This window comes from Triticum aestivum, chromosome 2B (genome assembly GCF_018294505.1).
Source record: "Triticum aestivum cultivar Chinese Spring chromosome 2B, IWGSC CS RefSeq v2.1, whole genome shotgun sequence".
NCBI lineage: Eukaryota > Viridiplantae > Streptophyta > Magnoliopsida > Poales > Poaceae > Triticum > Triticum aestivum.
The window spans coordinates 30,287,753-30,298,915 of record NC_057798.1 but is presented as its reverse complement, the minus strand read 5'-3'; the positions used below and the strand labels follow the sequence as shown (position 1 = coordinate 30,298,915).

General features: G+C 47.7%; 1 protein-coding gene across 2 annotated transcripts; it reads right to left on the bottom strand.

The window, feature by feature from the left end:
• Positions 1-680: 680 nt before the first annotated feature.
• LOC123040150 (bidirectional sugar transporter SWEET6b-like) lies at positions 681-2,738 on the bottom strand. Of its 2 annotated transcripts, XM_044463080.1 has the most exons (5): positions 2,548-2,732; positions 2,144-2,360; positions 1,856-2,017; positions 1,183-1,302; positions 681-1,064 (listed from the first exon to the last, which is right to left on the bottom strand). In XM_044463080.1, exons 1-5 carry the CDS (start codon positions 2,625-2,627, stop codon positions 903-905), a joined length of 741 nt encoding a protein of 246 aa, XP_044319015.1. In that variant the 5' UTR covers positions 2,628-2,732; the 3' UTR covers positions 681-902. The 2 variants fall into 2 exon arrangements, with proteins under 2 accessions (XP_044319015.1, XP_044319014.1); XM_044463079.1 differs by having other exon boundaries at positions 1,856-2,360; positions 2,548-2,738.
• Between the last annotated feature and the right edge of the window lie 8,425 nt (positions 2,739-11,163).

Genomic DNA, 11,163 nt, shown 5'->3' with positions numbered 1-11,163 from the left:
CTGGTGTTGATAAGCTGTGTTACAGTAGCTAGTTTCTGCTTTTGTATAGCCTGGATGTAGAGTGTTGGTTGTTTGCCTCAGTCGTCGGTATGTTGCATCGGTCGTCGGTACGTTGCAGTGGACCAGTTGTGAGGTGCTTTTGCAAGTGGCAGGGGTGCTAGCATATTTTCGTTTGTTGTCGGTCTTGGCTGGGTTCTGCGGCTGTTTAGCTAGCTTGTGCTGCTTGTTTCGATGTTCCTTCAAGTTGGACGGTCTTGTTGTTGCAAAGGGTCTTTTTATTTCCCTTAATGGAAATGTGTGAGGTAGGACTGGATTCTTACTAGTTAGCACCACAAGTTGGTGGGCTAAGCAGCTCCAGTTTGAACCTCACCAGCACCTAATTTGAACACACTATTTTGAGATATACATATAGAAAACAATTAACATGTTAAAAGGTTCAGAAAGTATGTTTAGCGGGACTCAAAAGCCATATCAAACCACTAACTAGGTTAAGTCTGTGTCTCCTTTTCGCTCACACCAGGTTCAAGTTGCATCACCAATAAGATGCCCTTTGGGTGTTTTTGTGCAGAAAACAAAAGATGACCTTGCCCAAAACTTAATACAAACACATAATGGATTTTCAATAATGTAATTTAACAAAGCCATCATGTAAGAGCATATTGAAAACAGGCAAGCATACATGGTGTCATAATATATATCTGGGATAACTCAGCTGCATTGGTATTTATATACACTTGTAATTTGCACTAGTAGTCTCGGACAGACGACAATGGTTAAACAAAATTAAAGGCGATCTCAGACTCTACTAGCTAACAAAAAGTAGTACTAATTAACATCAACTTGTTGAAGTATCATCCGGTATTAACTACTCAAAATCTTCAGGGCTAAAAACGAAGCCAAGTTTATTTCTCGACGGTGACCGAGACGTTGCCGCTGGTAACGGCGTTTTTGGTGAGGACAGTGGGCAGTTCAACATTCTTGCCCTTCCTGGGGGTCGATCTGTAGTAGTAAAAGTACAGTATCAGCTGGATGAGGCCGAAGATTGTACCGAGGGCATTGGGGATCTGCACAGAATTTAAAGAGGACATAACAGTTAGATCAATCCGCTCTGAGGAGTTCTTGATTGTATGTCTGGCTGGGTTTGAGACTTCTTATTTCCAATGTGTATGTGTATGTACATACCGTGATGTAGATGTCAAACTTAATGAGTGCATAGCCCGTCCAGCAGAGGCCATTGAGGAAGTTCACCAGCGACAGGAAGAACGGCATGTACTCCACACTCTTGGTCCTGATCACTTTACCCTACAAATAAGCAATACAATATTACTACTTTTCTCTTAAATTTTTGAGTTATATGAGTATTTAGTACGCTCGTAAGTTGGTTAAAGCGTCCGTAATTAACAAGCACCCTGAGCTAGTAATTCACCCTGTAAAGGAAGTTTACCTTTGAGGTAGAAATAAACCGTAGGCTTTTGTGATTAAACATATATGATGTAGCATCTTGTACAAGAACTTGGGTGTGTATGAGAGGTGAACAACTCAATTTGGACGTTTTCTTTGAACAGGGATTTGGCATAAACGTTAAAACATGAAAGGTGGGTGAATCTTTTGGATTGACATAGATTTTCAAGCAGAATCAACAACAAACAAGGTGTACTACTTAACAAATTAAGGTCTGTCAAAAGCATCCACTAGAACTTTAAAAATAAATTATAGGCAAGTATTTTTCTAGACAACGCATCATTATCACACCATACGTGCACAACGCAGATTAATTAGCCACCTGAACTAACAAGTTAAAGCGGTTATCAAAGATCGCGGGTCGATGATCCATAAGTTAGGGTGGTGTACGTACCATGATGGTGAGCGGGGAGGCGTACATGATGGAGCCGAAGATGACACAGAGGATGCCTACGATCATGGAGCGCTTCTCATGGGTGTGGGCGCCGACGAGCACACCGGCCACCACGGCAGCCATGAACGCCGCCTCGATGGCGAGCACGCCGAGCATCTTCCACTGCACGCACAGCACAGGCACATGGCATGGGTTAGGGCATGCAAAAGGATCTTTTGTACAGAAACTAACGCCGAAAAGATACAGTAGGCCGGATGAGGGGGCATTAGGAGGGTTGCACGTATGTACCCTTGTGTTCTTGGCCGCGTAGATGATGAAGATGATGATGTAGGCGCCCTCGATAACAAGGCCGATGCCGTTGATGGTGAGGACGAGGGTGCTGTTGGGGTGGACGATGGGGAGCCCGTAAAAGAACCAGAGCAGGCAGTTCATGAGCGTCGCCAGGTAGGGGTCCGGCTTGAACTCCTCCACGTCCTTGGCCTTGTAGATTCGCCAGAACGTTGGCCTGCGTACGTACAAGCAGAAAACAAGTATCAGATTCATGCCCTAGCTAGCTGCCACAACCACCTTCGATGTATACAGATTAGACAAGAGGGAGACGAGACAATCCACAAGCCACAACCACGTTCCATGGATGTATACACATTAGGCAAGAACGAAGAACTACTACAGAAGCGGGGGAGAGGGCTTACACAGGGGAGAGGAAGAGGCCGAAGGAGATGACATTGCCAATGATGCCGACGATGTTCCGGGCCACGTCGGCGGAAACCATGATGCTCAGCTAGATCGACCGCCCGGAACACAACTCGATTGCTCGGGGGAACAAACGACTTCAGGAAGGTTGGTTCTGATTTGTTTGGGGCGTGGGTGGCCCAACTTATATAATAGGGGGTTAGCCTTCGCCTTACCCAAGTTATATCTGATGTGGATATGGTTATAAGGGTAGGTTAAACGGTTTGATTTGGGTGCAGTCCTTATCGAACTCCCTCTTCGGCCGTGCTCTGCAGACGAAAAAGGATCACGCAGCTAGGAGCTAGCTCCTCTCCCACGTAACAATACTCCAAACCCCCATACAGTCGTACGCAAACAAACAAGGACAACCCTGATCGCCAAACTGTCACGGACCAAGACCGACCCAGTCGGCCCAACGACTCCCGAAGCCCAACACGCGTGTTACCGCAGGCCGTGAAGTGCTGTTACCGAAAAAGGCTTTCGCCCTGCTTTATAAATAAAGCAAACCGTCAGAGAGCGCACATACATGGACTAGTTCACACGCACACACCCAAGTCTCACAAGCAAGTACAAAGGTTCTGCTGAGGGCACAGCTCAACAAGCCCACAAAAAACGAAGGCAGCCGCTAGGGGCGAGGGAGGAGCCTAATCGGGCTCTGGCTGAGGCGGCGGTGGCGGCGGCGACAGGCGGACGGCCATCGATCGGAGGTCGGTGATGAAGGCGGAGATGGCGTCGCGGTCCAGGGGGCGGCTAAGCGGCCGCCAAAGCTGCAAGAAACCAGAGAATTTGAAGAGTGCGTCAGTAGCTCGTCGAAGAGGGGTGCGCGGGATCACAAGCTTATTGCGGACCGTCAAGAGGGTCTAGGCGAGGACCCCAATCTCAAGCCACCTAATGTGGCGAGACGACACGGGGGAGTTCTGGAGCTCGGCAAATAAGTCGCGGAAGTTGTTGTGGCACCAATCGCCACCAACCACTTCCCGAAAGCAGCTCCAAATGAACAGAGCGGATACGCAGGAGAAGAAGATGTGATTCGAGTCTTCGGGGACACCGCAGAGGGGACAAATGCCCGAGCCCGGGCCATTTCGTTTGCGGACCTCAACCCCGGACGGAACCCGACCGCGAATCCATTGCCACATGAAGATCCGGATTTTCAGAGGTAGGCGAATGGTCCACACTATCGAGAGGGCGAGGGGGGCGGAGGAGGGGGCGATGGCCTGGTAGAGGGACTTGGTGGAGAACATTCTGGTGGGCTCCAGGCGCCAACGCACCTGGTCGGGCCCACCGTCCACCCTAGGCCCATGCAGGGCGACGCAATCCAGCAGCTCGTGCCAAGCAGCAGATTCCGGAGGACCAAAAGGCCCGCGGAAGGCGAGACGCCCTAAGTCAATAAGGGCCCTCTCGACAGAGATCACAGGGTCAACGGCGATGGAGAAAAGGCCGGGAAAGCACGCCGCGAAGGGGGTGTCACCAGCCCAACGATCAAACCAGAACAAAGTCGCCGCTCCGGAGCCAACCGAGATGGAAGTCCCGATGCGGAGAAACGGGAGGAGCTGAACGACCGACTGCCAGAACTGGGAGCCGCCAGTTCGCTGGCAGAAGGAGAGGGGCTGTCCGCGCAGATATTTGTTCCGGATGATGTCGAGCCAAAGACCGCCCATGCCTTGCGAGATGCGCCACAGCCAACGGGAGAGAAGAGCGATGTTCATCTACTTAGAACACATAATGCCCGGGCCGCCCTGCTCTGTGGGCTTGCAAATGTTCGGCCAACTGACCATATGATACTTCTGCTTGTCATGCTCACCAGCCCAGTAGAAGCGAGACTGGACTTTGGCAATCTCCTTGTGCAGAGTCTCGTGGAGGCTGTAGAAGCTCATAAGAAACAAGAGGAGGCTGGAGAGGGAAAAGTTGATGAGAATAGTCTCGGCCGCCTTAGATAGTCATCTCCCCTGCCAAGGTTCAATGCACGTTTGGAGCTTGGCCACGGCCGGGCGCAAGTCCGCGACGGTGAGCCGGGAGTCACTAATGGGCGTCCCCAAGTAGGTCGTGGGGAAGGAGCCCAGGCGAAAGTTAAGCCGGTTGGCAATGGCGATGCATTCCTCGGGCGGGTAGCCCAACACCATAACATCACTCTTGTCGAAATTAATCTTTAGGCCAGACATTTGTTGGAAGCATAGGAGAAGGAACTTGAGGTTGGAGATGTCCACCTCAGAGCCTTCCACCATGATGATGGTGTCGTCTGCATACTGGAGGAGGGAAATCTCGGACCCACCGGCGAGATGGGGGGTGATCCCGCGGATATGGCCAGCCGCCTTCGCCTTATCCAGGATGGCGGCAAGGGCGTCGACGACCATGTTGAACATGAACGGGGAGAAGGGGTCGCCTTGTCTAACCCCACATAAGGTGGGAAAGAAAGGGCTGATCTCGCTGTTAATTTTAACAGTCGTTCGACCCCAGGAGACCATCTGCATCACTCTGGTGATCCAGTGGTCGTCGAAGCCCTTCCGGAGTAACACTTCCCGAAGGAAGGACCAACTAACAGTATCATACGCCTTATGGAAATCGATCTTCAAAAAGACCGCCTTGAGGTGTGCTGTTGGTGCTCTACTCCCTCGATCCCATAATATAAAAATCTTTTTGACACTATGGGACGGAGGGAGTAAAACACAATTATCTTTCTACTATTAACGTGGAGTACGTAGATCGTTTTGTTTCGTTTGGCTGCCTCACCCCCCCATCGATCAAACGCCCTAACGTCCCTGTCTCAAAGATTTTTATCCTAAAAAACCCAATTCTTGTTCTCGGGTTTTTAACCGCCTTTTGTACTACCTAGAAATAAATCGCTCCATCAAGTCCTCTCTCCTCTAGGGTTGTGCCTCCCAATGCCTCGTCCGCCTATAACCAGTGAGCATTCTACACCATTGCAACAGCCCCCATGACTTTCTCCTACATAACCGTCCGCTCCCCCAAGGAGCTTGCAGAGAGAAGACAAGTGCTACGACAGCAGCAGGAGGTGGCCTGGAGGCACGGGAATGGTTTTGCCTGCAGTCGGTGGCCTTCTCCAAGGGCCTGCTGCAACGCGGCGAGCCTGATGCGCCGCGACGGGCGCTGCATCGTAGTGCGGTTGTAGGGGATGGACATAATGCGGCCATGAGTTTTTTGTTGTACCAACGAGCAAATTCTAACAAATTCTTCCACCAAGGTCGTAAAGGTTTATCAAATAGCTTTTCCGATCTGTCCCAAATAACTCAAAGGTTCTACTATGAATATTGATGTATTGAAGTCATTGGCTTCCCGCTATATGATGTGATGTCTACCGATTTTCCTTTCCCCTTTTCTCAAAGGTTCTCCACCTCTAGCAGACCTCTTCCTCCATCTTCCTAACCCAATCAACACTACTGATATTGAGTATCGTGATTATTTAGAAAGCATAGGATAGCGTAGAATTTATTCTATCTTGTTTTGTACTGCAAGAGGGTCTTGTAACTCCTATATACTATATCTATATGCCTACGAGGCTCAAGCAATACAATCACTGTTTCAAATAGCCCGCTATAGCTCCGCTATAGCACGCTATAGCGTTTACAAAAGTTCTTGCGCTAAGAGACTTTGGTCCAAACAAATGAACAAACATTTTAAATAGCACGCTATAGCTCCGCTATAGCACGCTATAGCATTTGAAAGAGGTCAGGCGCTAAGATGCTTAGCGCGCTATTTAAAACTTTGAATACAATATCAATTCCTGCAATCACTTCTCTATTCTTCTACATGGTATTGGCCTTTTCTCGATCCTAAACCCTAGCCGCCACCATGTTCGCACCGCGCTGCCCCCGGGGAGGTCCATATCCATGGTCTCCACCTGGGGCCGCACAACTCGTACCAAGGGTTCGTCTGCCGGTCATGTTGATCGGTTGCACTAGAGAGTATTTTCCCTTATCTGTTGTTGGATTATTTTTCTCTCTTGCCGATTGATTGACCGGTCTTTCTTTTTGGACTTCTGATCCATAGGTCGGTTTATGTCACCCGCCGCCACATCGATCCTGGCGTGCCTCTACTCCAACTACGGCAGTGGCTACACCGGCTAGTGATCCACCGTAGGCTCGTCGTCACCAAGGTCTCCTGATTTCAACAACTACGACATGTGTGGCCTAGTGCTACCACTAGTAGAAAACAGACTTTATGTTTGGATCATTAGTCCCGGATTGGATTTGGCTCGGTACTAATGTGACCATTAGTGCCGGTTCCAACGGCTAGGGGGCGGGCATCATTAGTCCCGGTTCGTGTTGAACCTCGAGTACCGGTTCGTGACACGAACCGGGACTAAATGGGTGGTGGCAGGCTAGTGGCAGGCTAGGGCCCCACTAGCACCTTTAGTCCCCGTTCGTGTCGCGAACCGATTTGTGTCACGAACCGGGACTAACAATAGTCCTATATAAACCCTTCGTCCATCCCCAGCTCTTTCCCCTTTCCTCTCCTCTCTGTTCTTCCCCTCTTGCTCAAGCTCATCCTCCATTTTTACAAAACTTCGTCAAGGTTTGAAGGCACCCCATCCATCCAAGTGTTCACAAAGGTTAGAAACTTCGTCCTTCCATCCCTCATTGCTATATTAGCTCTTGCAATGCTCTATAAGTATAGTGATTTATGGGGTTTAGTTTGGGAGTATTTATATCTGGTTGTTTATTTGATTTATATGCAATTTGAGCTCAAATTAACTTCTTTGTTTGCATGTGTAGGTGTGGTTTACTTAGTGCCTTCCTGTCCCCGTCCTAACCAGCGTCGATCGCCCGCACCATCCCATCACGGGCACCACCTAGGTGAGCCTCTTGTTCTTATCCTTTTTATAAAAAAATCATGTTTGTGTGATTTAGATAGTTACTTGTATAATTTTCTTACCCGTACGTTGTTTGTTATACATAGTGGCATGATTTTGATATCAGATGTGGTATATATATTCTCTTTTATAACTATTTGTTGCATCTCATGTTTGCGACAATTATGCCGACCAACATGACAGATGTTTTTTATCTAGGAGGTATGTGAACCGGAAATTCCAACCGACCCTCTTGTCGAGAGGTTAAATTTACTTGAACAAGAAAACAAGTATTTGAAGAAAAAAATGAAAAGAATTGAGGAGAAAAAGATGGAATTGCAGTTGCATGTTGCCAATGTCGTCGATGATCACAAGATCAAGATGGATGCAATGCGCTTGAAGATTAGAAAATATGCCATTGATAGTGAGGCTTGATATCATTATGTTGTTGGATCAATTGTTACCTTAGTTGTGACCTTAATCGCATTTGTTGTTGCATTTAAATGCTTTAGCTAGAGAGTTTGTATGTTGTTTTATGAGAATAAGTGTGTATGAACTTGCATTAGTTTGGTCTTTTCGGTGTTCTGTAATGAAGATGAGCCGACAATGGATGCACGATAACCAATGCTCTCAAGAACCATTCACATCCACCTGTTTGAGTCTGAATGTCCAGCTTTAACTATTGTACCAAGTACGGAGAAAGAGGGGTCCTAATAAAAGAGAATGAAGAAGAATAGGATGAGGACAACTATCCTGGCCATGGGTTTCCTGAATACAATGGTACAACAATGGGGGAAGAAGCTGAGCCGGCAATGCGGGAAGAAGCTGAAGAAGAGTTATCAGATGAGCCCATTGATGATCTTGCTTGGGCCATTGCCGATGCAAAGAGAAACTGCGCAAATGAAAAGGAAAGGCTGAAGTTGCAGTGCATGTTAGAGGATCACAAGCAATTGTTGTACCCAAATTGCGAAGCTGACAAGAAAATGCTGGGCACCGCACTGGAATTGCTGCAGTGGAAGGCAGAGAATGGTGTATCTGACAAGGGATTTGAAAAGTTGTTGATAATGTTAAAGAAGATGCTTCCAAAGGACAAGGAATTGCCCGACAGTATGTACGAAGCAAAGAAGGTTGTCTGCCCTCTAGGTTTAGAGGTGCAGAAGATACATGCATGCCCTAATGACTGCATCCTCTACCGCGGTGAGTACAAGGATTTAAATGCATGAATGGCAATGTGCTATAAGATCAGCCGCGATGACCCTGGTGATGTTGAGGGCGAGCGCCCTAGGAAGAAGATTCCTGCCAAGGTGATGTGGTATGCTCCTATAATACTACGGTTGAAACGTTTGTTCCAAAACAAAGAGCATGCCGAGTTGATGCGATGGCACAGAGAAGACCGTAAGAAAGACGGGAATTTGAGAGTACCCGCTGACAGGTTGCATTGGAGAAAAACTGAGAGAAAGTGGCGGGACTTTGCAGATGACGCAAGGAACATATGGTTTGGTCTAAGCACAGATGGCATTAATCCTTTATTCATTAAAAACCGTGTCTTTCACTACTGGAATCAGGAACTTTGTCGTTTGTCGGTTCTTTGCCGTCAGCTAACTGAGGCCAAAGTCGGTCTTTGCCATTAGCTGGAGGGAAATGGATGACAAAGAAGCAGCTGGCGGCAAAGAAATTGTTTACCGTGTGCAATATCTTTGTCGTCATCTAGCTTATGGCATAGAACCTTTGCCGTCCGCTAGCAAAGGGCAAAGAGGTTGGATGGACCACTAGCGATAGCCACCTAACGTCCAGTTTCTTTGCCGTCCGCTAGCTGATGGCAAAGAATCTTTGCCTCCGCTAGCAGACGGCAAAGAAAGTGGGAAAACTAAGGTCCGTTAGTTAGGCTCTTTGTCCTCTGTTAGAGGACAGCAAAGAGTCGTGCCCTATCTAACAGAACGCCCAGCCCTGCCCCTCTCTCCCCACATCTTTCTCCCTTCCCTCATCCCAACCCCGCTGAAAGTGCAACTGTCCCTGGGTGGTTTTGGTAGTTCCTAACAACATATATCTCAATGAGCTAATGCTACTTCAAGATAAATATTTCAGGGAAGCTCAATGATTGGCATGGCATGGATGAGAAAAGTGGATCCATCAAAATGCTAATGACAAAAGCATTGGCTCAAGCTCAAAGCACAAGACTCTACATTTTCTATTTTAGTGATCCAATATCACATTGAGTCTATAGGAAAAGCCAATACTATCAACGAGCGATGAGGTGTTGCTTAATGGCTTTCTTGCTCAAAATGCTTAGTGATATGCTCCAAAGCCCTCAACTACTTTCTCATATCCACATATGACCTAAACCAAAAGTCAAACTAAGCCCCACCGATTCTTCCTATCCGGCGCCACCGAGTTCAGATGTCATAGCCACTGCCACAAACCCTAGGCAACTCAGTCTCACGTATAGGGATCTCGGTCTCACCGATATGGGGTTGTAATCTATCTGTTTCCCTTCGTAACGTTTCGGTCAAACCGAGATGAGCGATCAGTCCCACCAAGATTACAATGCAACCTCTCTATTTCCCTTTCGTAACGTTTCAGTCTTACCAAGATGAGCGAATCGGTCCCACCGAGTTTGCCTGACCAACCCTCTGTGTGTCCATTACCAAAGTCGGTCTCACCGAGTTTGTGTAATCGGTCTCACCGAGATTATGTTATGCCCTAACCCTAATCATATCGGTCCTACCGAGTTGCATGTCGGTCCCATCGAAAATCCTAACGGTCACATGATTTGCTAAATCGGTCCGACCGAGTTTAACGATTCGGTCCCACCGAGATTGGTAAGTTGTGTGTAACGGTTAGATTTTGTGTGGAGGCTATATATACCCCTCCACCCACTCTTCATTCATGGAGAGAGCCATCAGAACATGCCTACACTTCCAACATACATTTTCTGAGAGAGAACCACCTACACTTTTGTTGAGGCCAAGATATTCCATTCCTACCATATGAATATTGATCTCTAGCCTTCCCCAAGTTGCTTTCCACTCAAATCCTCTTTCCACCAAATCCAAATCTTGTGAGAGAGAGTTGAGTGTCGGGGAGACTATCATTTGAAGCACCAGAGCAAGGAGTTCATCATCAACACACCATTTTTTACTTCTTGGAGAGTGGTGTCTCCTAGATTGGCTAGGTGTCACTTGGGAGCCTTCGACAAGATTGTGGAGTTGAAGGAGTTTGTAAGGGCAAGGAGATCGCCTACTTCATGAAGATCTACCCTAGTGAGGCAAGTCCCTCGTGGGCGATGGCCACGGTGGGATAGACAAGGTTGCTTCTTCATGGACCCTTCATGGGTGGAGCCCTCCATGGACTCGCGCAGCCGTTATCCTTTGTGGGTTGAAGTCTCCATCAACGTGCATGCACGATAGCAGCACCTATCGGAACCACGACAAAAACATCCGTGTCTCCTATTGCGTTTGCACTCTCCAAACCCCTCCCTTTACATTCTTGCAAGTTGCATGCTTTACTTTCCGCTGCTCATATACTCTTTGCATGCTTGCTTGAATTGTGATAAGATTGCTTGAATCGTCCTAAGTTGCTAAAATCTGCTAAGAACTAAAATTGGGAAAAGGCTAGGTTTTTATTTGGTCAAGTAGTCTAATAACCCCCCCCCTCTAGACATACTTTCGATCCTACAAGTGGTATCAGAGCTTTGGTCTCCATTTGCTTTGATTGCCATAGCTTTTGGTAGTCATATCCTTGGTTTCACAACCTAGGAGAGTATGGCGTC

Coding starts and splice junctions, on each gene's coding strand:
- LOC123040150 (XM_044463079.1), bottom strand. CDS start 2,627: ATGGTTTCCGCCGACGTGGCCCGGAACATCGTCGGCATCATTGGCAAT. Junction 2,361..2,547: donor GGCCTCTTCCTCTCCCCTGT/GTAAGCCCTCTC, acceptor GTACGTACGCAG/GCCAACGTTCTGGCGAATCT. Junction 1,065..1,182: donor AGTTTGACATCTACATCACG/GTATGTACATAC, acceptor AATTCTGTGCAG/ATCCCCAATGCCCTCGGTAC.